Source organism: Anarhichas minor, unplaced genomic scaffold (genome assembly GCF_050575085.1).
Source record: "Anarhichas minor isolate MPS153535 unplaced genomic scaffold, ASM5057508v1 ptg000058l, whole genome shotgun sequence".
Taxonomy (NCBI): Eukaryota; Metazoa; Chordata; class Actinopteri; order Perciformes; family Anarhichadidae; genus Anarhichas; species Anarhichas minor.
In genome coordinates, this window is record NW_027466504.1 from 8,569,912 (window position 1) to 8,593,615 (window position 23,704).

At 45.4% G+C, this 23,704-nt stretch overlaps 1 protein-coding gene across 4 annotated transcripts in view; it reads left to right on the top strand.

The window, feature by feature from the left end:
• arid4b (AT-rich interaction domain 4B) overlaps nt 1–23,704 on the top strand; it is a 35,938-nt gene that overhangs the window by 9,426 nt on the left and 2,808 nt on the right. For 2 of the 4 annotated variants that reach the window (XM_076076982.1, XM_076076983.1), the window contains exons 3-22: nt 1,965–2,075; nt 4,990–5,055; nt 5,310–5,400; nt 6,523–6,602; nt 6,963–7,054; nt 8,980–9,121; nt 10,428–10,507; nt 13,201–13,277; nt 14,745–14,893; nt 14,981–15,053; nt 15,952–16,046; nt 16,161–16,258; nt 16,590–16,788; nt 16,920–17,119; nt 20,110–20,292; nt 21,286–21,370; nt 21,458–21,665; nt 21,799–23,025; nt 23,154–23,264; nt 23,445–23,687. In XM_076076982.1, the coding sequence (XP_075933097.1) occupies nt 1,965–2,075; nt 4,990–5,055; nt 5,310–5,400; nt 6,523–6,602; nt 6,963–7,054; nt 8,980–9,121; nt 10,428–10,507; nt 13,201–13,277; nt 14,745–14,893; nt 14,981–15,053; nt 15,952–16,046; nt 16,161–16,258; nt 16,590–16,788; nt 16,920–17,119; nt 20,110–20,292; nt 21,286–21,370; nt 21,458–21,665; nt 21,799–23,025; nt 23,154–23,264; nt 23,445–23,687 (3,610 nt within the window). The remainder of the gene's footprint in view (nt 1–1,964; nt 2,076–4,989; nt 5,056–5,309; nt 5,401–6,522; nt 6,603–6,962; nt 7,055–8,979; nt 9,122–10,427; nt 10,508–13,200; nt 13,278–14,744; nt 14,894–14,980; nt 15,054–15,951; nt 16,047–16,160; nt 16,259–16,589; nt 16,789–16,919; nt 17,120–20,109; nt 20,293–21,285; nt 21,371–21,457; nt 21,666–21,798; nt 23,026–23,153; nt 23,265–23,444; nt 23,688–23,704) is intronic. The other 2 variants (XM_076076984.1, XM_076076985.1) reach the window with 2 other exon arrangements.

The following is a 23,704-nucleotide window of genomic DNA, read 5'->3' on the forward strand; positions in this document are numbered from 1 at the left end:
CGAGCATCATTAGCAGTTCATGGACGACACAGATTCCAGATCATGTTTATGTGACCCTGATACTGATCTGAGACATTCAACATTGAATACCTGCCAGGTTCAAAATCCTGATTTAATATTTATATTTTTCTACATAAAACAGCTGTACAGCTACTTCTAATGTAGACGTACATAAATACATCCAATACACTTGTGTCCTTAATGTTACAGTATGCATAGTATCCCTGCAGAGGGGAGTGTAGGTGTGAGATGGTTGTAGGACTGAGGTATGAGCAGCATTTAGAGTACACAAATACACAAGTTCAAACGCAGTATCCAATCAGTTCTAGCACTTAGGAGTCAAATCAGCTGTTTTTCTCTGTTAACCGGAACTCCCCTTTTGAAACTGTTGGCTATTCAAGGGTTCGTTCACGTGCCACACGTGAGGAACATGCTTAAGCGTTCACACAAAGGCAGTACTGTAAGTCATCTCTGTGTACACAGAGTCTAACGGGTTACAATAGACAAAGGAGCAGGATTGATGAAGATGATAAAACCAAAATCAGCGTTAAGTTTACATCGCTGGTGTAGTTTGTAGTTGGAATGGCAACAATGAACAGCTGTTGTGTGCTTAGAAATAAAGATTTATCTATTTTATGTTTTGCTCTCAAAGTGTGTGGATAAGAAAACATATCTTACATAGTCTTACAAGTAATTAACTTGTAGTATGAAATTGAATATGCATAAAGTGTTTGGAGAAATGAGTGCTGAATGAACAGCCATCTTTAGGGATTTTTGTAGCTAGTTTAATGTTAAGTTGTTAGGGAGCTTGTTCAATCCACTGGGCATTAGTACATTTTATTTATCCATTCAGAAAATAAGATGTGTTTTCGTATTTAGTGCTGCTAAAAAAAAGTCCGGGATGCACCGTAACCGATGTTAGGCCGACAATGACTCAATAGCTGGATGGGATATCTGTGACAATAGGGCCGATCTATTCAGTACAGTTCTATGTTTATATGCCTACATGAAAAAGGTTTACACTTCAATTGTAATTTGTGTAATTCCTTTGTTGCTGGTGTACCATTTATTATTTTAATGATAAATAACAATTCAGTAAATCTATATCCCTGTATTTATGTTACAATTTGTTTTACAAAGTTGGTAAAGCAATTTAAGTCAAATCTGATGTCGCTCACTTCCACACAGTGAGGCAGACCGCTTATTAATCAAACCCTGGTATCACACCAGTACTTGGTATCAGCTCACACCCAAAGCCCGGGTGTCAGTATCCGGACTGAAAAAGTCGGATCGGTGCATCCTCCCAATTAAAAGGTACATTTGCAGTTTTGCTTATAGAAGAGGAGCTGATGTTTTCCTCAAGTAACACACAAAAGTATCGGCCAAGTGAAGTGCAATGTTGCATTTGGTCTTGATGTGTCCTGTCAACAGGAAGTGTGCCCACACATTGGGTCTTATTCTAGAAAGATGTCTAAATATACCTCCGCTAGGTTAGTGGAGCCTTAGAGAAACACCCTCAGTAAATCCATCTCCACACTACATGAACTACAAACATCTTCTGCCCTCATCCACACTCTGAAAGTCTGTCTTTCTCTGTGTACCCAACCCCTCCGCAAATCTGTTCTTGAGGGGGGGTGAACAAAAAAAAAAAAGGTTTGATAAACATCCAATGATGACACAGGATGGTGCTATTTGTTTCGAATAGCTTCTTCTCTGTAGTCATCAAAGCAGTCGTGAAGTGGCCTTTTTGTCTGCTCCCTTAGAGGCTTGTTTTCCAATACCCAGAGCAGATGGTGTGTGTTTTCCGTGGATGAATCACTGAGGCGGGTGGGTTTTTGCATAGCTGGCCTACACTATGTGAAGCTTTAATGTGTGTCCTCCCGCCTTAGCTGTGAGAATACACCTGTGTCGGTAAAAAAAAAAAGGCTTTGAACTCACTGGTTTCTTATTTTTATTTTCCTCAGACTCTGGAGGAGCCCCCCTACTTGACAGTAGGGACGGATGTTAGTGCCAAGTACCGAGGGGCTTTCTGTGAGGCCAAGATCAAGACGGCCAAGAGGCTAGTCAAGGCCAAGGTAAGTCACATTTCAAAGTATTTATGATCCACAATTAAAAATGCATAATGTGTCTGTGTTGTGTGTGTGAAGTGGATCGCAGCAGGGCGAGGGGCTCTTGTCTTTGTGCGAAAGGATGAAGATCACGCAGCTCAGCTTTAATGTACAATCAGAGTGGATTAGAGATGGTCACATTTAAAAGATGTTCTTGTCTGTGATGATGCACAAAATCCAGCTGTGTTGCTTACATGCTCGAGCTCTACCACCTGCTTTAGGTTGTTAGTACTGCTCAAGTAGCTGAAACACTGATCGGGGGCCCCAGATGTGACAGATGCAGAGTCTGGCCTGGCCCACCAGGTACCAGTCACATCCTCAGGCGCCCACCCACTGCTTTCTCGTTTTGTCGCGGGGACGGCGTGATTGCCGTTTCCCCGATGGTTTGATGCCTTTGCCGATGAAGGCGTTGCGTGATGCACGTAGTACAGTGTCTCATTTCCCAGTGGGGCTGAAGCATCTGGATAATACAATAGAGACGGATCGCTCGTCGCTCGTTCTGCTGGAGTGTGTGGGAGGAGCAAAGATTAGATACTGGCTGTTTCTCACTGTGTCAATGCACCGTAGTTCCCCCTGTAGAGACAAAAGAGCAGCGATGTGCTGCCATCCTGGCGCTCCAGCTGAAACCATCAGAGGACTTTTTGTCTAACGGACAGAGACAAAACAACATGCCGTGTTAGACCATGTGATTTTCTTAGTTTAGATATTGTGGACTAAAATGAAGCTAATAGGGTAGTCTCATCTCATCTCATCTCATAAATTAATTACCATGCTAATTGGCCCGAGTGTGGGTTTGTTTTTGGGTGGCTGTAATATGAATGTGAGGCTCTGTTACACAAACGGAGAACATGGCAATTATTCAGCAGTTGTTGTGAATCTGAATATCCCGCTGTAATGGATTCCTCTTTAGCTCTTTGGTTCATTAATCCCGGTCTGCTTGTTTAACAGAGTCGACGGTGGCAGCATATGGCGCTGGTGTGTTTTCAGTGATTTTTAAAGCCCAGTAAAAGATCCGTATGGCATTCTTATTTATGACGACGATCCGTACTGGAATTAGCACCATGTCGGCGTCACTCAGTGGGACATGTTCGGCACGCGCTGCATGATATATTCAACGTTCACAATACATGTTTAGCAGTTTCTATTCTAGATTTCACTGCAGAATGTAAATATAGGAATCGCTTGAATGAAAACATCGCATCCATTTCAATCAAGTTTTAGAGTACTGTTTGTTGTTCACCACCGGACCACTTAAAAAAAAAAAAAAAGAAGTGATATCCACACTCTGTTTTCTTGAAAGTAAATAAGGGGATTAATTCCCTTCAGTTGCATTATACATTGTGGCACAAAGCCCTAACTGGAGGCAGTATTAATGCAAACAAAGTCAGAGGAAATACAGAGTGCAGAGGTGAGGGGATGCATATTCAAAAGGGCACAAAGTGAAGGCGAATACGCTAAAGTTAGAAATGTTTTCAACTGGTGTCCCTCGGCCAAATGATTATTGAGGTGTGTTGTTAGCTGGAGATCATGTTCTTTCACCGTTTGCATTTTCAAATTTTGCAGAATTTTTCGCTTCCCCCTTTTGAATTCAGTGCTTTGAAACTGCCTGCAGCTCAGTAACATTTTACTGGAAGAAAGGCTCTTTTAACGTGATGGACTGTGAGCTCCTGACAAACCTATTCACATCACATCATACATTTGCTCGAGGCTCTATTTTATCCGAAATATAGCTTCATATCTTATTCCAATATTTGATGTTGAGGCTAAGTGGCTGCACACTTTGTGTGTGCGGTACCAGACTTTCTGTTGAACCGTGCGGCAACCAGGCTCACAGTTAGGAGGTTGTCAGGACGGCTCGTCTCTGAGAAGAAAAGGGAGTCCTTTATTCAGATGGGCGGGGTTGTTATCATCTCCAGAACTGGTGAAATTCAGCCTCAGGAAGCGTTTTATTCCGTTCTCTGCCATCTAATTTTATGAGATGACAATTTAACAGCATCTTACACTATGTATTTCTTTCATTCATTGTCTTGATGCCGCCGTCATAGCGAGACTTTGATTGCTGTTGTTCTGTTTGAAAAGCGACTGAATTTGTTACCGGCAGGCTTGTTTTTTCTGAGATGGGGTGCTTAACATCTCTCTCTGCCCACCATATGGCGGCTGATTCTAAACTAAATCAGCCGATAAAAACGAAGCCAGTTTTCCATTAAAATGATGTTACTATTTTACTAGCACATGCTCTCGAAAATGACTGAAATTTCCCTCAGGAAACCGAGAAGGTAGCACACGAGCCTGTTGATATATCAAGCGGGGGTCGGGGGGGTCGGGGGGCATTTTCTTTTCACGCTGCCTGGAAAATATGTGACGATTAAAAAGTGTGTGTGCGTCTGCCTGCCTCGTGCTCTTTTCTGTCACTCAGCGTTGCCAGGTCGCCATGCAGATGCAGGATTACCACAGCATGATCAGATTATGATCTACTGCGGCTCACTTAGGGGAGGCTGCAGAGGGGGGGGGGGGGGGGGGGGTAGTGTCGGTTAGTGTTGCCCTAACGATCACAACAGGAACCCACTGCAGTTGGCTCCAACAGATGCGGCGCAGTTGCCAGTTTGGGGGGGGGGGGGGTGTCAGTCACTCATGCCAGAAATGAGCCGTTGCATTAAATATTCACACACTGCTGCTTGCCTAATGACACCAGGAAGTCTTTACTAGCATCTGAAATCACACCGATGTAAAGCAACACACCTGCGTGAAAGAGTCCATCATTGTAATCAGTGCTGCCTCTGTGAACTGGAGGATGGTGGTGGGGGCCCGGTCAGGCCCTTGGGGAATTGATTGTTTATCCTCGTTACTGATTCTCTCTTCCCCCCCCCCCCCCCCTCTGCAGGTGACCTTTAAACCAGATCTGACCACAGCTGAGGTTCATGATGAAAACATCAAAGGACCTCTAAAGGTAAGGCAGGAAAGATGGAGGAGCTGGAGCGTTGTCATCACACACATGTTGTCCTTAATTACCATTGATTACTGTAGTTTAGCTCAGACTATGAGACCATAATGAGTGTAGAAAGGCATTGCTTTGCACATTTATTTCAGTCAATCATGATTCTTGTGTCAGCGATGTTCTTGTCTCATTACTTAAAAAGCCATTCCGTTCATCATTAGTAGCACATTAGGATGCCACATAACAGCGGTGTGTCCGTCCCACAGGTGGGTGCTGTTGTAGAGGTGAAGAATCAGGATGGAGTTTACCAGGAGGCCACCATCAATAAGCTGACCGATGCTAGCATATATACTGTTGGTAAGTCAGGAGCAAGCGGCGTCTCCCCCCCCTTGTACTCTCCCTGCAGCTATCTTACAAAACATGCTTGTGTAAGAGGAACTCCAAAAGGTTTTCAGGGTTTCTTTTGTATTATACTGAACTCAGTAGAAAGAACCATCTTCAATCAATTCCTAACAAATTAGTGTCTCACAGTACAGCAGAGATACTGGAAAGTTGTGCATATATGTATGTATGTGTGTGTGTATATATATATATATATATAACACAAGATAACTGTTATTATTGATTCATTTTTCTTTCAAATAATTGATTGAGTGTTGAATCCATAATGTGTGAAAAATATAAAGGTAATTGCTATTTTCCAAAGTCCAAGTTGACTTCCTTAAATTGCTTGTTTTGTCCAACCAACAGTCCAAACGTAATGTATTTACAAATACATAAAACATGTGAAAGCAGCAAATTTGTCATATTTTAGAAGCTGGACTTTTTTAAATTTATTCTTCCAAATCATCCACAGTACACAGAGCACAGACTGCTGCTCAGATCTGTCGTCTGTCAGCGGCTGCTCGTCACTTAAGAGAGCCCGCGGAGTTCTCCCCGTCTCCAAACACTCGGCGTGCCACATTTTCATTCATCAACAAAAACATGAGTCACTGTTGAAGTTACCTCAAGTGTTCTTCTTTCATTGTTGTTCGCCAAGTATATTTGAGCAAGCAGTGCCTGATGGGATTTCCTGATTTAAACATGTGGGTGATCTTTGGGAGCATTGTGACTTCTGGTTGATTGAGTTCTTTAATATGATATGTATTATGTCTCGGGGGATTTGATATCAGTTAATATATAAATAAATGAAATCAGTAACTCCTCAGACACTTCCCTTACGTCTCTTTTATTCTACCATGTGTACGCTCTGTGTCTGACAGAGAGTCCTTGAAGCTGTAATAAAGCAGTGAGCTGCCTGCTGGAGGATCTATCTAAGCCTTAAAAAACACAAGCATAACTTAAAAAAACACAAGCATAATTTCACACGTATCATAAATCAAGCAGACATTTTCTAACCGAGTTTATTTGTGCTTAAGTGTGTGTTTCTGTGGACTCCCGTCCCGCCGACAGCAGCCTAACAGTCTCTCATCTCTGCAGTGTTTGACGACGGCGACGAGAAGACCCTGAGGCGTTCCTCTCTCTGCCTGAAAGGAGCGCGGCACTTTGCAGAGAGCGAGGCGAGTATTGTGCAGTTTCATACCAGCCTCAGTCTCTCAGCTTTCTAGAGAAGCAACACTCATTTTACCTTTAATTTCATTTCATTTAATTTTGTCACCAACCATCTCACATCTTTACTCATGGTTCTCAAATTAAAACGCCGCTTACGAACGGTCCCACGTCGGCATTCAGAGTTTTAGTTGTGAAAATAAAAATGTTGCCGAAAATATAAAGCGCTGGGTAAATCCCTCCGTTTGCAACTGATTAAATCCCACAAAGAGAATTTCTTCCAGGTATAAAAGATAAATCTTTTTGTCTTACAATTTAGTGTCTGACAAAGCAGCGCTGAGACTCTCTGCTGTTGTTTGTCTCCCCTGCAGACACTCGACAGACTCCCTCTCACCAACCCTGAGCACTTCGGCACGCCTGTCATCGGCAAGAAGGGAAACCGCGGCAGACGATCGAACCCGATGTGAGTATCGCCCTCCGTCTCTGCGCATCCCGCAGGGCTCACATCAAACTTAATATATCAGGAGGTCGGTGGTGCTGGAGGCGAGGGATTTCCTGTACCAATCCACAGTCGTCTGTAACGGGCTCCCCCATTCTAAGTATGCTGACAGCAGTTGAAATGAATCTCCATCCCGTCATAAACAGAGCCCCAGACCTGGAACTAGAGAGCCTATACTCTCCTCCTCCAGCTCCTTTATCACACCGGGATGCAGAGGCAGCGTTAGCGCGGGACGGTCCTGCTGAATATTATCTTCTTTTTCTTTAACTCAAATGTTCCAGTGGGTGTTTTGTGCTCTGATGTTTCTGCTCCTGAGAGACCGCAGAGTTCTCATCAGGGAATAGGAACTGCTGAGGGCTTTTTCTTGGGCGCTGGATATAATTGTGGCTCCCCTCTGTTATAAAGCGGACACTCTGCTACATAATCTCATTCTCTGACACCCCTTTGCTAATAGCACTCGGAGAAAAGTCTATATTTCTCAAAACATTGATGTAATATTGTCCCAGCTGCACTTTGACACCATGGACCTGTTATCTTCCTGCGCGCTAACATTTCTTGTTGTACGAGATCATTTCTTCCTCTGTAAATGAGATGGTTCAACATTTTTGGAACATAGCATCTATTTGCGTTCTTGCTCGGGGTTAGATGAGATGATTGAAACCTCTCTCGTCCCCGTATGCTAAATATGAAGCTACAGCCAGCAGCTGATTAGCTTAGTTTAGCTTAAAAACTGGAAACAGGAAAAGAAAAGCTAGCCTGGCTTTGTTCAGAGGTAGAATAATCAACTGACTGGTACCTCTAAATCTCACAATTAAGTTACAATTAAGTTAGTTTCCAGAGAAGCAGCGAGAAGTTACTGCTCTCAGAACCACAAAGCGCTGTTTTTACACTTTATGCTCTTTGTGAGCATTAAGCACATGCCTTTTAACGTGTATATATTGAGCTTTAGAGGTGCCGGAAGGAAGTTACCATTTGACGTAGCTCGGCTAGCTGTCTCTGTGCTGTGCTAAGCTAAGCTAACCGACTGTTGGCCCTATCTTCATATTCAGCGTACAGGCGTGAGAGTGGTGTCGATCTTCTCATCTAACATCCAGAAAGAAAAGTAATTTTAAAGGAATAGTTTGACATTTTGGGAAATGCGCTTATTCACCGTCTTAAAAGTAAGGTTCACTGTCAAACAACCCCGGCTACAATATATGTGAGGCAAACTTTATCCGACATGATTGAGTGGCTAAAGTGCTTTGTTTGTGACTTAGATTCACAGCTTAGTTGTTGTCGTAGTAGTAGTAGTAACAGACCGGCTGATTTACTGCTCTTGAATGGTGCCAAACTCTGTGCGTGCGTGCACATGAACATAGAGTATAAAAAGAGGACTTAGGATCCGTTCGCCTGCTGCTGCTTTGCACGTTCACTCAGAGGCACGGCCGTCTATCTGCTGGCCGCGGTCAGAATGAGCCGGCTCGTCAATACACTGATCCTAATGAGGGAGCTCGTCAGTAAAGCTGGCTTTATGTTTTTGCTCCGCTGCATAACGGCACGACTAGAAAGGCTTTGTTGTGCTGCGGATTGTTAGTTGGAGGCTTTTTGATGTTAAATGGAAAGATGATTGGTCAGCAGGAATCCTCTGCCTGTATCGAGAGAGACCAGCGCACACAATGCTATTTTCCAAACCTCATTAAATATGAAATGCCGGCATCTTTCTGGCTCTATCAGCAACCAGAACCTATTGCTATTTTTTTAAACAGCAGTGCGACAAATTGACAGCACAACATGTTCTCAATCAAATGTCAACCAGACGCTATGAATGTTTTTAAATGAACAGCCACGTGCTCACCGTGCCTTCCTTAAATTGCCTTGTCTGTTGAGTAAACTGCCCTTATCTCCCACAGCCAAGAAGAAGAATTGTCTTCATCCTCCAGCGAGGAAGAGGAGAGCAACCAGCGGCAGAATGAGGATCTGTTCGGCAAAGTGGTCTGTGTGGAGGGGGTCGCCACCGGGGACAAAAAGAAGACCACGTGGTATCCTGCTTTGGTGAGCTCATAGTCTGCCTTCATTCACTGCTCTCTGCTCCATCGCAGGAACCACTGCTGCTGGTCTTCCAGTACACTCGCAGCACTGTGCCATTTCATCTAAACACCCGCTCATGTAACCTCAATGGGATTATGTTATTGCGTAACACCAATCGTCAAATATTGGAAATATGCACGATGCTGTGGTTAAATAGCTGATTCCTTTAGATGAGATGTTCTGTAGTAGCTGCCCGCCTTCTGTAGTTTAAAGAATTTCAGAAAGGAAAACAGTGCAGCTCCTATCTTGGAGGAAAGAATGTTATGGCTGATGTGTGCAACAATGCAGCACAAAACACTCGTTTGATGTTTTTCAGTCCTTTCCGATCCATTTGTTTCCGCCCACCCATAACTCTCAGGCAGCGTTAGCGCACAGTGAAATGGTGACAGGCCTTGTTTGTTTTTGTAAGTGTTGCAAGTGGAACTGGGAGAATGGGAGAGAGGGTGGGGAAATCTGTCCCTTTAACTGTGTAGTCAGCGGAGCCCCGCCTCCAGGGTTTGTTGTTCTTGGCTTGCTGTCGACTGAGCTCAATGCTGCCTCCCTGTGACGGCCAGGAGAAGTGCATTACACGGTCGCATATCACTGTTTACACCGGCAGCGTATGGCAGAGGGGGGTGGAGCAGTACGCTGCTAGATGTTTCATGCAACAGATGACGCACGGCTGTAACAAACGGTGTGCTCCTGAGAGGCACGGTAAAATGAAAGTCAAAAGAAACACGTGTTTTCATTTGCACGTCTGCAGTGCAGCACATGTGTCACAGAGAGAAATGACACAGCAAACGGCACAGTGTTGAAGTAAAAAGCCTCCACCCTGCAGGCCTGTCTGTGTGTGCTGTACATGCAGAGAGAGCAGGAGCGAGCAGGCAGAGTCCTGATGGAAATCAAATCTCCATATCGGCAGTGCTGCCTCCTGTGGGTTAGACCCCGGCACTGGAACAACTCCCACTGTTGTGCTCCTCCACTCCAGTAAACAGCAGCAGCGCACCCCGTACACATCGCTGCTCATCCCACGCGCTTGTTTGTCTTCGTTTCGTAGACAGCATTTTCTGTCATCCATCAGCGTGGCCTTTTCCTAAAATCATTAACTCAAACTCTGACACCCCCCTCCCCCCTCCCTTCCTCCGCTTTACTGTCTCTCTCACACACACACATACACACACACACACACACACACACACACACACACACACACACACACACACACACACACACACACACACAATACCACCTCCTCTGACCTCTTGACTGTCTCTTGTTTCTGTGCAACAAGGTCATCTCCCCGGACTGCCACGATGACGTGACTGTGAAGAAGGACAACATCTTCGTCCGCTCTTTCAAGGATGGGAAATTGTGAGTCACACCTGGTGTTGATGAGACCTGCAGCAATGATTATCAGTCTTCAGACATTCTCACTGTCATTTAATACATCAATTATGTTGAGAAGTAATTATTATGTCAACAAAAAGTCATTGGCATTGCACAACGTTTCTTAAGGGCCTTAGCATTGCTTACTGATTAATGACGTTAAACCAAGTATTCATTGGGGAAGTAAACAAGTAAGCGATTGGCATTTTCACTTGATAAATGATCTAAGTAAGTCAGTTAATCAACTAATCATCTAGTACCACTGTAAGACATCCTCATCAGGAGAAGAAAGTGTTTTAATTGGATATATGTGCAGTGAACCTTTGGAAAGAACGAGCACTAAATTGCAAGATGTGGCTGCACAATATAATCATTACTTTTGTCACTGCTTTTTTTTTTCTTTTTCATGCCTTTCTGTTTATTTATTGCAATGTCCCTATCCCGTTATTTGAGGGAGCTGTGCCAGAGGACATTTATTCCTCTCGACCAGTAAATTGTGCACGTTTTAAATGACCCATTTATTGTGTGGCCCAACAAGAGTTGAGATGCCGTGGGCCTTCCCTGGCTTTGTTATTTAATTTGTCCTAAGGCTGTAAGTTACCGGTGAGCCGAGGTAGAGTAGCTTCCCTGCAGCCTTTCCCTCGGCGCGGAACCACACAGCACGGATTGTTTTGTCTGCGGAAATGAGAGGAAGAAGTCCTGTCAGGAGTTGGCAGTGTGTGTGTGTGTGTGTGTGTGTGTGTGTGTGTGTGTGTGTGTGTGTGTGTGTGTGTGTGTGTGTGTGTGTGTGTGTGTGTGTGTGTGTGTGTGTGTGTGTGTGTGTGTGTGTGTGTGTGTGTGTGTGTGGAAACACAGCCGACACTCGACATGAATTAATCCGGTCTTTGCTCGCCGTTCCAAAGTCTGTCTGAGTTCCATTGATGAAGGAGCAGCCTCGAGTCTGCGTTCCTTAATGGATTCCCTGCGTAACTCATCAGCACGAACCTTAATCTGCAGCTGAAGACACATTTGCAGCAGACGCGTTGTGAGGAGTCCCTCTTATCGTTTATATTTTTGGCTAATAGTCAGGTGGAGCTGATGAGAGCGATAACATAAGAGACGATAAATCAGAGGAGACCTGGAAGTCATATACTCATGAAGTATTTCCTTCCTGAACGCGGCTCCCTGTGATGGCTTTTTGTTGCAAATTACATCGAATACTGAATCGGCACAGTGTGTCCACGGGTACTCGCAACAAACAGTAATGTAAGAAGTCGGAAAATCTATATCATCCTTAACGAGTTTTTCAGGTGTTGATGCATGTGACATGATTTCGACTGTATCCTCTTTCCAGTAACGCTGCGGCTGTTTCACTGCTGCACCGTTTCCTTTTCCACTCGTCATTGTTTGTCTTTCTACATTTCATCATTCATGGCAGCCTCTTTTCATCTGTTATTATAGCGAGTTTATTCTAACTTGCTGCTCCCTGTGTGATTTGTGTTTTGTGAAGAGGGGTCACATCCATAAGCCATGTGACCTTTTCCCGGCGTGTTCACACCCTCCACAGGCGTTGGTGTTGTTGGTCGTGATGACCATTCAACATGCCTTTCTAAAACAATGGCTGTCCAAAAACATTTTTAGTGAAAGCAAGGTCACTTCCAAAAGGGGGGGGTTTGACAAAACTAGTGTGTATACTCTAAAGTATATGACTCTTCTTTGATATACCGTAGTATTTTTTTTTAATGATCTTAATGGCTGATTTTACAAATGTTCTACAAATATTTTAAGAAGAAACTGAGCTCGGGGTGTAAATTGTAAATATTGTATTCTGTAACATGTGTGGAACCTTAAATTCATTCAGTCATTTGCTTGCTTCACATCAGCCAGTAAGCAGTGATGTGGAGCAGTTTCAGATGGTATATCAATATATCTTCATTTATAATTACGTCATCTAAATTTATAATAACATGCATGCACACAAATGCTATACTAAGGTGGCGAACATGGTAAACCTGCTACACTTCAGCGCGTTAGCGTTGCCATAGTGTGCTGATGTTGGCATCTAGCTTAAAGCGCCGCTGTGTTTAAGTACAGCCTCACGGAGCTGCTTGGATGGCCGCAGACGTACGTGGGTGAACCAATGCTAGTGACATACCCAATACATTTTTTTTAAACAAAAGATAAAGGAAATATCATTAACCCGATGTGTCTGTTTCTTATGAGCTCTTTTAGCTGCAGTATACTTTTTTTTTATTCCCTCCATGACAAATCTAGTCATTGGATCAGCTGCCTACAGATACCACAGCAAATCGTCTCTCTGGCACACTCGCCAAGCCGCTGACTGCTTTCAGCTTACAAGCTCCACTGATCCATACATCTGCCAAATCACCAGCACTTTGCCCAGCTGCTGCAGGGACGTTGTAAGGGAGTAGGCTGTGAATGCAGTCACGTCTGCTCAGATCTCGAGACATTTGTTGTTGCTGTGAGATGAAATTGTCCCCCTGCCAGTGGTTTAGTTAACAAGACCTTAGGGTTGTGTTTTTTTTTATAGATCTAAATTGGTCTCGGGGAAAACAAACATTTGCTTAGATTTTGGTTGTCTTACAACTTACTTGGTTGGCTTAGCTTAGAGTCACACCGTGCGGCCGAACCTTGATGTTGTCACACACACATTAATCAGATTTTTCCGTGTTTTGCAGTAACACGGTGCTGCGGAAGGACGTCCGCGAGATGAACGGTGACTGTCCTCCAAAGGCCGACGCAGGGCTCAAACCAGGTGAGTTGAAAGTAAAGCTTTTGAGACGTGACTCTCAAGGAACTGGTGCATAGCACGTAACCAGACCTCGACATCTGTGGGCTGGCCTGGATGTCGACACATTTGGCAGAAAGCGTTCGTAGAGTGAGTTGCAGCGAGACAGACTGAGGCGAGAGAGGTTTTGTTTTTTTGTTCTGGGGAATGTGGCGGCTGAGAGCTCCTGTCACTGTCAAGTCTATTTTTATTTGAAGTCCTCACCAGGCTCTTTATATAGTGCCCCCGATTTTCTGCTGCAGAGCTCTCACTCTTTCACAATTACAGTTAGGAAACAGCTTCGTATGATCCCAGTCTTAGTATTCACAGGTGGTTGACTCACAACTGTGATATTTTCTGCATTACAAACGCGTGAAACAAGCATCTGCCGAGGTGGTTAGATGCTACTTATAGCCACCTGTGACATTGTGGCTGGATGCCTCTGCTGCTCTGCGTCGCTGTGAATGCGCCTGACAGATCCTCATTCTGCTTTTTTTTCCATGGCTGCTTTTTGTCATGTTTATGTCAAATTCTATTTTGATTCTGTCCTATTTTTGTATTCCGGTCTATTGATGGTAAAAACATTTTTTTTAGCAAAGTAGTTTTTGTAAACAAAAAAATCTGTTGTCAGTTAGTATTTTGTCTGAAGATGATCTGGTTTCATGCATTATAACACACTGTTTGATTGGCTCAGTACCAGGGCTGAACCCAATATTAGCTTCATTCATAACGTTGACGTTCAGATTCAAAATCAACATTTGAATGCTGTGCAGCTTCTTTTTGCACGTCTATTCATTCTGTTCAAACGCGGTGTTTCTGCAGAGTTGCAGATAAAGATCAGGCTGACCCTAACCCGAACATTTCCAATAACCCCAAAAAGTTAGATGTAATCATATCGAAAATTCACGACATATTTTTATCTATTAAAATATTACTTTAATCCATATTTGTTAACGTTTAGCCTTTTTAAAAACAACATTTTCACTGCAGTCAAAAAATCTCTCCATTTGCCGTTCACTAAGGGAGTCACGCACCGAGAAGTTATATTCATTAAAGAAGTGATTTAATAAAGACCAACTCATTTAGTCCGATGAATCACTTTATTCAAACGCAGGATGCATGTATGTATGTTTGCAGACACACGTACACATGCACACCAGCATCCTCATACGCTCCAAACATCAAGTGACGGATGTTATGAGGTTAAAGAAGGATCCGTTTGAATTTAGATTATTTGCCTTGTTTCTATTGACTCCTGATATTCTTACCAGTTTAAGAATCACGTTGTTTTTATTCAATCTACAAGATTTAAAGAGCAATCTGATTGAAACATTTTGTTCATTTCTTATCCCTGTTCATTTAGCAGGACCTGATACAACACGAGGCAGCGCTCGTTGGATGTGGTTATAATTGTGTAAATCGTGTTAATGTGATGTCACTTTGTGTGTTTGACAGCACTGGATGCAGCCTTGGAGTTCCTGCAGCAGTTTGTCGTGCCGAGCACCTGGAAGACGGAGGTGAAAGAAGAAAGTTCAAGCAGCGAGGACGAGGATGAGGAGGAAGAGGAAGGGCAGGGAGAAGATGCCAGTGGCGGAGATGAGGAGGTAAAGGGGGAACCCTGCACATTCTCTTATCCTCACAACCTCCCAAGTAAAAAAAGACCCTCAAACTGTCTCGTTTCCTGTCTGCAGGAGGAAGTGGAGCCGTTCCCAGAGGAGCGGGAGAACTTTCTGCAGCAGCTCTACAAGTTCATGGAAGACAGAGGTGAAGATACAATCGATGTTTTCAGGGTTTCCTCAAAACAAACATTTAGTTTTTAAGGTTCAAGGTGCAGCTTTAGACTCAAGTACCGGTTGTGACAAAGTCTTCCCACTTTAAGGTCAGTGGAGAGCTCAAATTTAGCTGGACAAAATAATAAGAAACACAATTTCAGTCATTTGTACTTTTTATTTGATCTCCCTCAATCCCAAACCTAGATTCATTCTCTCTCTCTCTCTCTCTCTCTCTCTCTCTCTCTCTCTCTCTCTCTCTATGACCCCATACCTTTATCATATTAGCTCTACAGCCTTTAAGGCTGCCCCCCCCCCCCCCCCCCTGAACATTTCATTTTCTAGTTTACAGTATACAGTATATCTATACAACAATAGATATCTCTTTCAAGATTCAAGTTCTTTATTATCATATCTCTGTAGGCCCCCTTCAACAATGCTCATTAAATATGTACATAGAAAAAGAAAATCATGCAAATGTAACCAAAATGAGAATCTAAGAGGAGCTCGAGACACGGCAGCCGTCATCAGCACCACCTTGAGTCAAGATCTCTAAATGTGTGGCTGCTTTTTAACCTACTTTGATCCTTAAAATGTTCTGAAAACCAGTGACGGGATGTTTCTAAGTACAAGTACTGTACTTAGAAACGTACAGTACAGTATGTGAGGTACTTTACTTGGATGTTTCCAATAGTTGCTCAACTACATTTATTTGACAGCTTTAGCTCCTATCAGATCAAGATTTTACACAAAACCATATGATCAGCTTATAAAGTACGATGTACTGTTATTAAAGTTATTAAAGAAAGTAAAATTAAAAAATCAGGAGATCTTTTACATAAACTGTATCTTCCCGTCTACCACCTCAACCGTGACGTGTTCCTCCTCCTCAGGAACTCCCATCAACAAACGGCCTGTTTTGGGCTACAGGAACCTGAACCTGTTCAAGCTCTACAGGCTGGTGCACAAGCTGGGAGGCTTTGAGAAGGTGAGCGCCACCTCGACAGCCGGCAATGTAGCGTGACTTCGGTCACACTTGCCTCGCGCGGAGACGTTGACTGACTCTGGAATCTGTCTTCCCTTGTTGTCCGTGTTTGAGCAGATTGAGAGCGGCTCCGTTTGGAAGCAAGTCTATCAGGACCTGGGAATCCCTGTGCTCAACTCAGCCGCTGGCTACAATGTCAAGTGTGCTTACCGCAAGTACGTGCAGGCACTGAGGCACTGCCTTAGCTGCTCGGAGCTTTTACCTCTGTTGGGCAGATGCAGCTTTTGTTTCTTTAGTCGTTGTTTTTTACCAAGACTGACAAGCAGTTTGTAGTCTGTTCTACTCTTTTAATGTTCATCTGGATGTCTTTTGTCCTACTTTCACAGCCTCCTTTTTTTTTTTTTTTTTTTTTCCAAGAGTAAATTCAACTTTTATATTTTGCAAGATTAGGTTTTCGTAGTGCCTGATGTAATATGTACATCTCTGAGAGGAGCAAAGAAATAAGACTTTTCAGGATGTGTTGACGAGTAATGTTTTATCACCCAGGTACCTCAATGGATTTGAGGAATACTGCACCTCCACCGCCATCACCTTCAGGATGGACCTCCCTTTGAAGCAGGCTCCCAAGGGGGAGGTGAAGTCCGAGGGGGAGGCAGGAGGAGCACCTGTCACCTCCTCCGGCTCGGAGGAGCAGAAAGCCCAGGTGGATGGAGACCCTTGTGGCACACAGTCTATAGTCTGCAAGGTGCATTCTCCTAAATATCTCTTTGTCCGTTGTTTGATATTTATCCAAACTGCACGTTAGATTAGATTAATTACCTCCAGGCCTCCCTTGTTGATTATAATAATTATAATGAACTTGTCCCTCTCTCGAAGGACGAGAAGCCTGACTTGGCAAGAAGCAAAACGGAGCCTGAACCATCACAAACGGAGGGAAATGACAGCGGGAAGGACAACGATGAGGAGGACGGCCCCCTCAATGGGGACGCAGACGAGGGCTCGTCTACGTCTCGCCTCGGAGCCGAGAGCATGAAGGAGGAGCGCGACGAGGACCAGGAGAGCAAAGACAACTCTGGGTAGGTGGTCTGAAAGGATGGTCCCTCCACCAGGGTGGTAAAAATATCCTCATGGCACCAAACACAAGCTCCGTGCAGGGCCCCTGCATGGTGGAACTGTTAATATTCAATCGGACCTTAAACACCTAAAAGTTTCACCAGACTAAAGGACCTGAGGCATTCACTTTCCTTGGTGGCAGTAGAAATCTAAAAGACCATTAGCAGATGAGGAGCAGCGACCTTTCTGACCTTAACGACACTAATTCCCAGTATACCCACAATCCACCTCTACCTGCTAACCAGAGAGAGGAAATCTCTCCTCTCTCTCCTCTCTTTTCTCTCTCTCTCTCCTCTCTCTCTCTCAGAGCCCTTACCCACTGCCCTCTGTGCTATTATTATTATTTCTCGTGGCTTAGTCGGCATCAGCTGGCAGAGACATCTTAGAGCACCAAAGCCGGACTGCTACGTTTCACCTGGCATGTCATGCTGTGCTCTCTCACCTTCTCTCTCTATCACTCTCTCTCTCTCTCTCTCTCTCTCTCTCTCTCTCTCTCTCATTCTCTCTCTCTCTCTCTCTCTCTCTCTGGGATTGTTTGACAGCAGCCAGCCTCTCAGTGCACACAACATGGCTGCGCTCTTCTCGATTTCTACCCTTTCCTGATCTCTCTCTCTCTCTGTCTTTTCTCTCATTCTTTTTTGGCTTTTCGATGTTCAGCTTTATTAAATGTTCCATGTGTGTGAGTGTTGTCACTGATGCATTAGCACACTAGACGCAATAGAGTGCTTTCAGAGGCAGTAACCTTTTGAGAGGAAAACGTGACTTCAGCGTTGAAAAATGACAAATAGTTCTGGGAAGTTTGGTCGGTTTGGTCTCAGTTGGCTATTGTTTGCTGTCCAGAGCATTCGAGATCACACTCTCCTGTTTTGTTCACCTTCCACCACACATCCTTGACTCGTGTGTTAGGGTTGTTTGAGCTACTGCGGACAGGCTAGAAACAACAGGTTTTTGTGTGTCTGGTTCGAAGGGATTGCACAACTTCTTATCCCCCCTCTCTGTAGTTCTAATCAGCCGTGGGCTCGCGACAGTGCGATCGTGCTGATTGCCATCACATGTGGATTTTCTGACGATTCGAGATGTTCCACGATCCTTTAGCTCTGTCCGGATCAGTAGTCCTTGCAGATTACGTGGCAGTGTGAGGGTTTACAGATTCACACAGCAGACAACCTGCAGGCTGATCTCATCTTTCCTGATGATATCAGACCTGTTCACTGTTTACAGCCTGCAATCTGGACCTGCAGTGTGTGTGTGCGTGTGCATGTGTGTGTGTGTGTGTGTGTGTGTGTGTGTGTGTGGAGCACATTTTCATTCCAGCAGCACCGACCGTGTGTAATAGTAGTAGTAGTAGTAGTAGTGTGGCTGGTTTACAATGAGCCTAAATGGGACATCTTGGGGGGATAAAAGCAAGTGATTAAACAGAAGGAAACCCAACAGTGATTGTTAAGTAACTGCCAAAGTGCTATTTACCTTTTTTTCCCTTGATGAAGCCAAATCAACTGCTCTATTGAAACGTGTGCTCCAGGCTTTCTTTGCTGATGTTAGAGTGCATAATATCTAATATCATTGACTGAAGTTGAACTCTGCAGGTTTGAGGAAATTGCAAGTCCTGAAGCAAAGGGATGCTTTTGGATAATATAATTTGTTTCGGGCTGCAGCTAATTATTATTTTGATTTATTACTTTGCTGGCAGTTTTTTTTGATTAATCGTTTGGTCTATAAAATATCATAAACAGTGACAAATGCCCACCACACAAAATGACGTCACAAAATGTCTTGTTTTGTTCAACCAACAGTGCAAACTATCATTTAAGACCAAGAAAAAACAGCAAATTTTCACATTTGAGGACCTGGAACCAACAAATGTTTGGCATTTTTCTTGAAAAATTACATGAACGATAAATCAATTTTCAAAATACTTGACTAACTGACTATTCGACCAATTGTTGCAGCTCTTAATGTGTTGTATCTCAGTGTTTGACACCGTACCTGTGCTTGTTTTATTTTTTCCGTGAACATATTTATCACTGAGGAGGTGGAAACGGTCTGTGGAATTGATTTATGTGCGGTGTGGTTTTTTTCAAATCATTTGGCATTTTGAAGTCTAAGCGTGTCCCCCAGTCGGCGGCGGCGTCGTCTTCGGCTGTCACACTTGGACTGCTGCACAAAGAAGTGCATCGCTCTTCATTGTGGTGTGTTTGTGTAAATTAGCTGCCAGCAGAAGGCACATTGCTCCGAGCTGTTCGGTATGAGAGGGATTGTGTGGAGTACTGTGTCGTCGCCGTTGTTTTGTGGCGGCAGACCAAATTGGATCTGGTAGCCGTGCTTCCTCTCAGCGCTGTGGTCTTGCTTTAAGTTGCTGCGCTGCCTGCCAAGTTGTGCTTTGCTGTGCTAACCTGCCACTGTGGCCCCTGCGCCCTAAACCACTTACTGGCATTCCTGCACCGCCCGTATACCCTCCAGCTTCGACATCTCCTGACTGTCTCCCACTAGCTCCTCCTTGTGGCTGCTTTGTTTCTTACAGCGTGTGTGTGAGTGTGAGTGAGAATCCCAAGTATGTTGCTGTGTGTGGAGATAGGGTTAGATAGCCTTACAGTAGTGTTATTTCCCATGCAAGATGATTTGATTTTAGCCATGAAAGAATGATGTTTTATTCACTGTACACTCCCATGTACTGTTCTTTGACTGGCATACTGTAAATGAACAGTTGTTTAGTTTGCTGTAGGTTACACTGGACTAGAGTTAAGGAAGGACAGAAATGGGAAGTTTATGTTTCTGTATAGGAGAGTTCCTAGTGTTGTAACGGGACAGGGAAGGCGAGGGTGGAGCAAATAGATTAGAACACAGGCTTCCTAGCAGCAGGTAGCAGAGTTTGGGCGGGCGGCTGTGGGCGGGGTTCTGTGGTGCTCATTGGGGCAGCCTAGGGCCAGGAAGTGCTGAACTGTTTTTCTTGCAGGGATGACAGCAGTCAGGAGGGGGAGGAAGGGGAGGAGTTTGAGTGTTACCCCCCGGGGATGAAGGTGCAGGTGAGGTATGGGCGAGCCCGCAATCTGAAGACGTACGAGGCCACTGTGAAAGAGGCAGACGTGGAGGGGGGAGAGGTGCTCTACCTGGTGCACTACTGTGGCTGGAACGTCAGGTAAGACAGGACCTGGGGAGAAATCACCTAACGTCTATATTCACCCTAAAAAAAAGAAAAGCAAAAAAAAAAATACATCTTTTAACTTTCAATTCAGCGCAAAGGGATCACCGCTACATGGGTATCCCCTCAGTAATAACAGATACATCCCTTCTGCACAATTCTGCTTCACTTGATCCAGTCCCATGGTCAGTACTCTGATCATGGAGAACACTGGGCCCTCTAGTGGCAGAAACAGAATTGCGTGTCGGGTCGATGTGGATCACTCCTCAGCTTCCCTCACTCAGTTTAGACTGAATCCCCTGTCTGTCTGTCCCCCGGCTGTCTGTCTCTCCACTAAATCCACAGACAGGCTGAATTTGAACCAATTTGACTCTGGGCATAGCCAACAATTCTTTTTTAGATCCTACAAGATGATATGATTTTTAATGTGAGCTCCCCTTTGGATCTCTGAAAGGCCAACCAAAGTGCTGCTACACTCACCTCTACCTCTCAACCCTCTCCCCCCCCCTCCCCAGCGGGTCAGGGTTAATGCAGTGTTAAGTAGAGTGTTAGGGTACCATGACACAGAGGTTAACTAGTGCAACTAGCATTTCATTGTCTCAATGTTGTTGTGTGGTCCTCTAGCACTCTATAAAAGACAGTGGGATGTTCTCTGCATTGTGTCTGTCGTGTGCGATGTCGTGAAACTTTTCATTTTCCTCATACAACCCAAGTAGCAACCTTGGTACTGTTGGAACTTTGTTGAATATGATTTGTGTGGTGGTCGGTGTTAATATTGTTTCTTTCTTCATCGTAAAGGTTTGTCTTTTTCCACTAAACACCATGGGGTTTCTTCCTTTTGCTGTCGAGGCTTATTGTGTAACAGCAACATGTTTGGGGTCAGACAGTAGAGGCGTCTGTGTGGTGGGTGGTGTGAGAGGAGGATTCTTTCGGCTCCTCTCAAAGATCTGAATGATGAAATTGTCCCTTTGTCTTTGCACTCGATTTTAGATATGATGAATGGATCAAAGCAGACAAGATTGTGCGCCCAGCCAATAAGAATGTACCAAAAATAAAGCACCGCAAAAAGATAAAGGTACGAGACTGGCGAGCGATCACTTTTCAACCTTAAGCCCGGTTTGATGTCATGAGCAGAATCACTGACTGTGTTAAATCCTGACAGAACAAAGCCGAGAGGGAGCGGGACCGGTTGGAGAGGCTCAATGAGAGAGACGTCCTCGGCCCTTCGCCCCACGCTCACCGCCTCCCGCGCTCCAAATGTGGCCTGAGTCAGGATGTCTTTTCCAAGATGGACGAGGGTGAGGACAAAGGGACTCAGCAGTCTCCAGTCAAGTCTATAGAAATTACTTCTATCCTCAATGGCCTGCAAGGTAGCAACACTCATTAGCCTGTAGTCCTCATGCACACTTACAGCAGCTTAGGACTGTGTTACTCTGAAGTGGTTTTAATTATGCTGTTGATATCCTGCTGAAACTAACGGAAGTTCTTTCTCGTTTACCTCAGCCTCGGAGATGTCCACGGACGAGAGCGAGCACGACGATGAGGAGGGAGAGCGTAACGAGGAGGATCGTCCCGGTTGCAGAGGCAGCCCCAGAAAGGCCCCACCGGAGACCCCGCAAACATCAGAGTGTTTGGAGAGCGGGACCCCTCCTGAAGCATCCAAACCCCCTCCGGTCTCTGGAAAGAATCAGGAATCGGTCGGTTCAGAGAGCGCAGATGTCGGGAAGCGCCGAAGCCAACCGGAGTTGGAGGGAGAGCAGAGCAACAGGAAGAGAAAATCTGAAGGTGCAGCAGAGAGGACCCCGAAGGGCCAATCTAAAGCTAAGACCCGGAGCACCAGGAGTGCTGACTGGTTGCCTGGAGCCTCTCCCAGGAAACTGGAGGAGAGAGCTGCTGGTCCCGGGGAGGAGAGGGGGGCCTCGTCCAGCAGCAGCTCAGACGATGAGGGCGCAGCGCTGGCCGACTCCCAAGCTGAGGAAAGTGAGCGAAGCCGGCCAAAACCCAAATGTTCGCCTTCCAAGAAGTACAACGGGATGAAGGAGAAGACCAAAGGTGGCAGACAAGCTGGGTTCTGGGAGATCCCTGAAAAGAGGGCCAAAATGTCCGGGAACGCAGAGGAAAGGCCAGCTGTCCGCTCTAAAGGCCAAAAGGATGTGTGGTCCAGCATCCAGGCCCAGTGGCCGAAGCAGACTCTCAAAGAACTGTTCTCCGACTCGGACACAGAGGCCGCCAATTCTCCCCCTCCACCCGTGCCCCCGTGTCTGGAGGAGCCGAGCGGCGAACAGGATGCTGGACCCGAGGACGAAGCCTCGGAGGAGCAGATGGAGAACGACAAGCTGCAGGAGTTTCCGAGCAGCGGCAGTAACTCTGTACTCAACACACCGCCGACAACACCCGAGTCGCCCTCAGGGGGGGGCAGTGTCGCGGAGGACTCCGGCCCGGCGCAGCCTTCCTCCCCACCACCGTCCGTAGCGCCCGCTTTGCCTTCAGAGCCGGTTCCTGACGCTCTTCTCCCGGGACCCACGCAGGAGGAAGTGGCAGGTGGGCGCAGTGAGACGGACAGCAGCACGGTGGAGGTGGAGAGTCTGGGCGGGGAGCTGCAGGACCTCCCTCAGGATGAGGGGGCGGGTTCCCCCTCGAAGGTGTTTGACGTCAGCCTCTCCTGCAGCAGCAGCTGCAGTCTAGAGCTGAGCAGCAGCAGCCAACAGGAGAGCGAGCTGAAGTCCAAAGGTACAAGTAATAGCCAATTTACTCCGCTCTTTGTTTTTCTTTATGATGGAATACTAAATAAATACACGCTGACAACTCATTTCACAGTCCGCCTGCATCCTCACCGTCTTCTTGCATTTTCCTTGTAGCCTCTGTGAGTCAGAAGCGGCAGAAGGAACCACAGACAGGTGGACCCTCAAAGAAACACAAGCCAAACCGCAAGAGCCTAGGTGTGCCTCCCAAAAAGAATAGGAAAACAGGTAAGACATTGCTGTCGCCCTGCTAGCCTTCTTATTTCAAAAGCCAGCAGCACTTTTATCAGCCGTGGAATTTTCTATTTCATATTTGCTCGTTTCCTGACATTAAATTACAGGTTTCAGGTGGGAAAGGGAGTGAGATTTTTGCCTGATCATTTTCCTTTTCTTCTTCCTTCACCTCAGCGGTCTTCTCTCCTCCAGCCAACAGCAGTGACAGCGAGGATCAGTCTGTTGTTGAGGGCACTGCCAAATCAACCGCCTCGAAGAACAACGCACCAGACGTGAAGGCCGCCACTTCGCCCAAGTGTCACGTACGATCTCCCCCTTCGAGCCATAAGTACCACAAGCAGAGTGACGCCGACCACACCCAGCACCGAGACCACCATGGAAGATCGTCGCGCGTGTACAAATGGAGCTTCCAGATGTGTAAGTGTCGCACAATT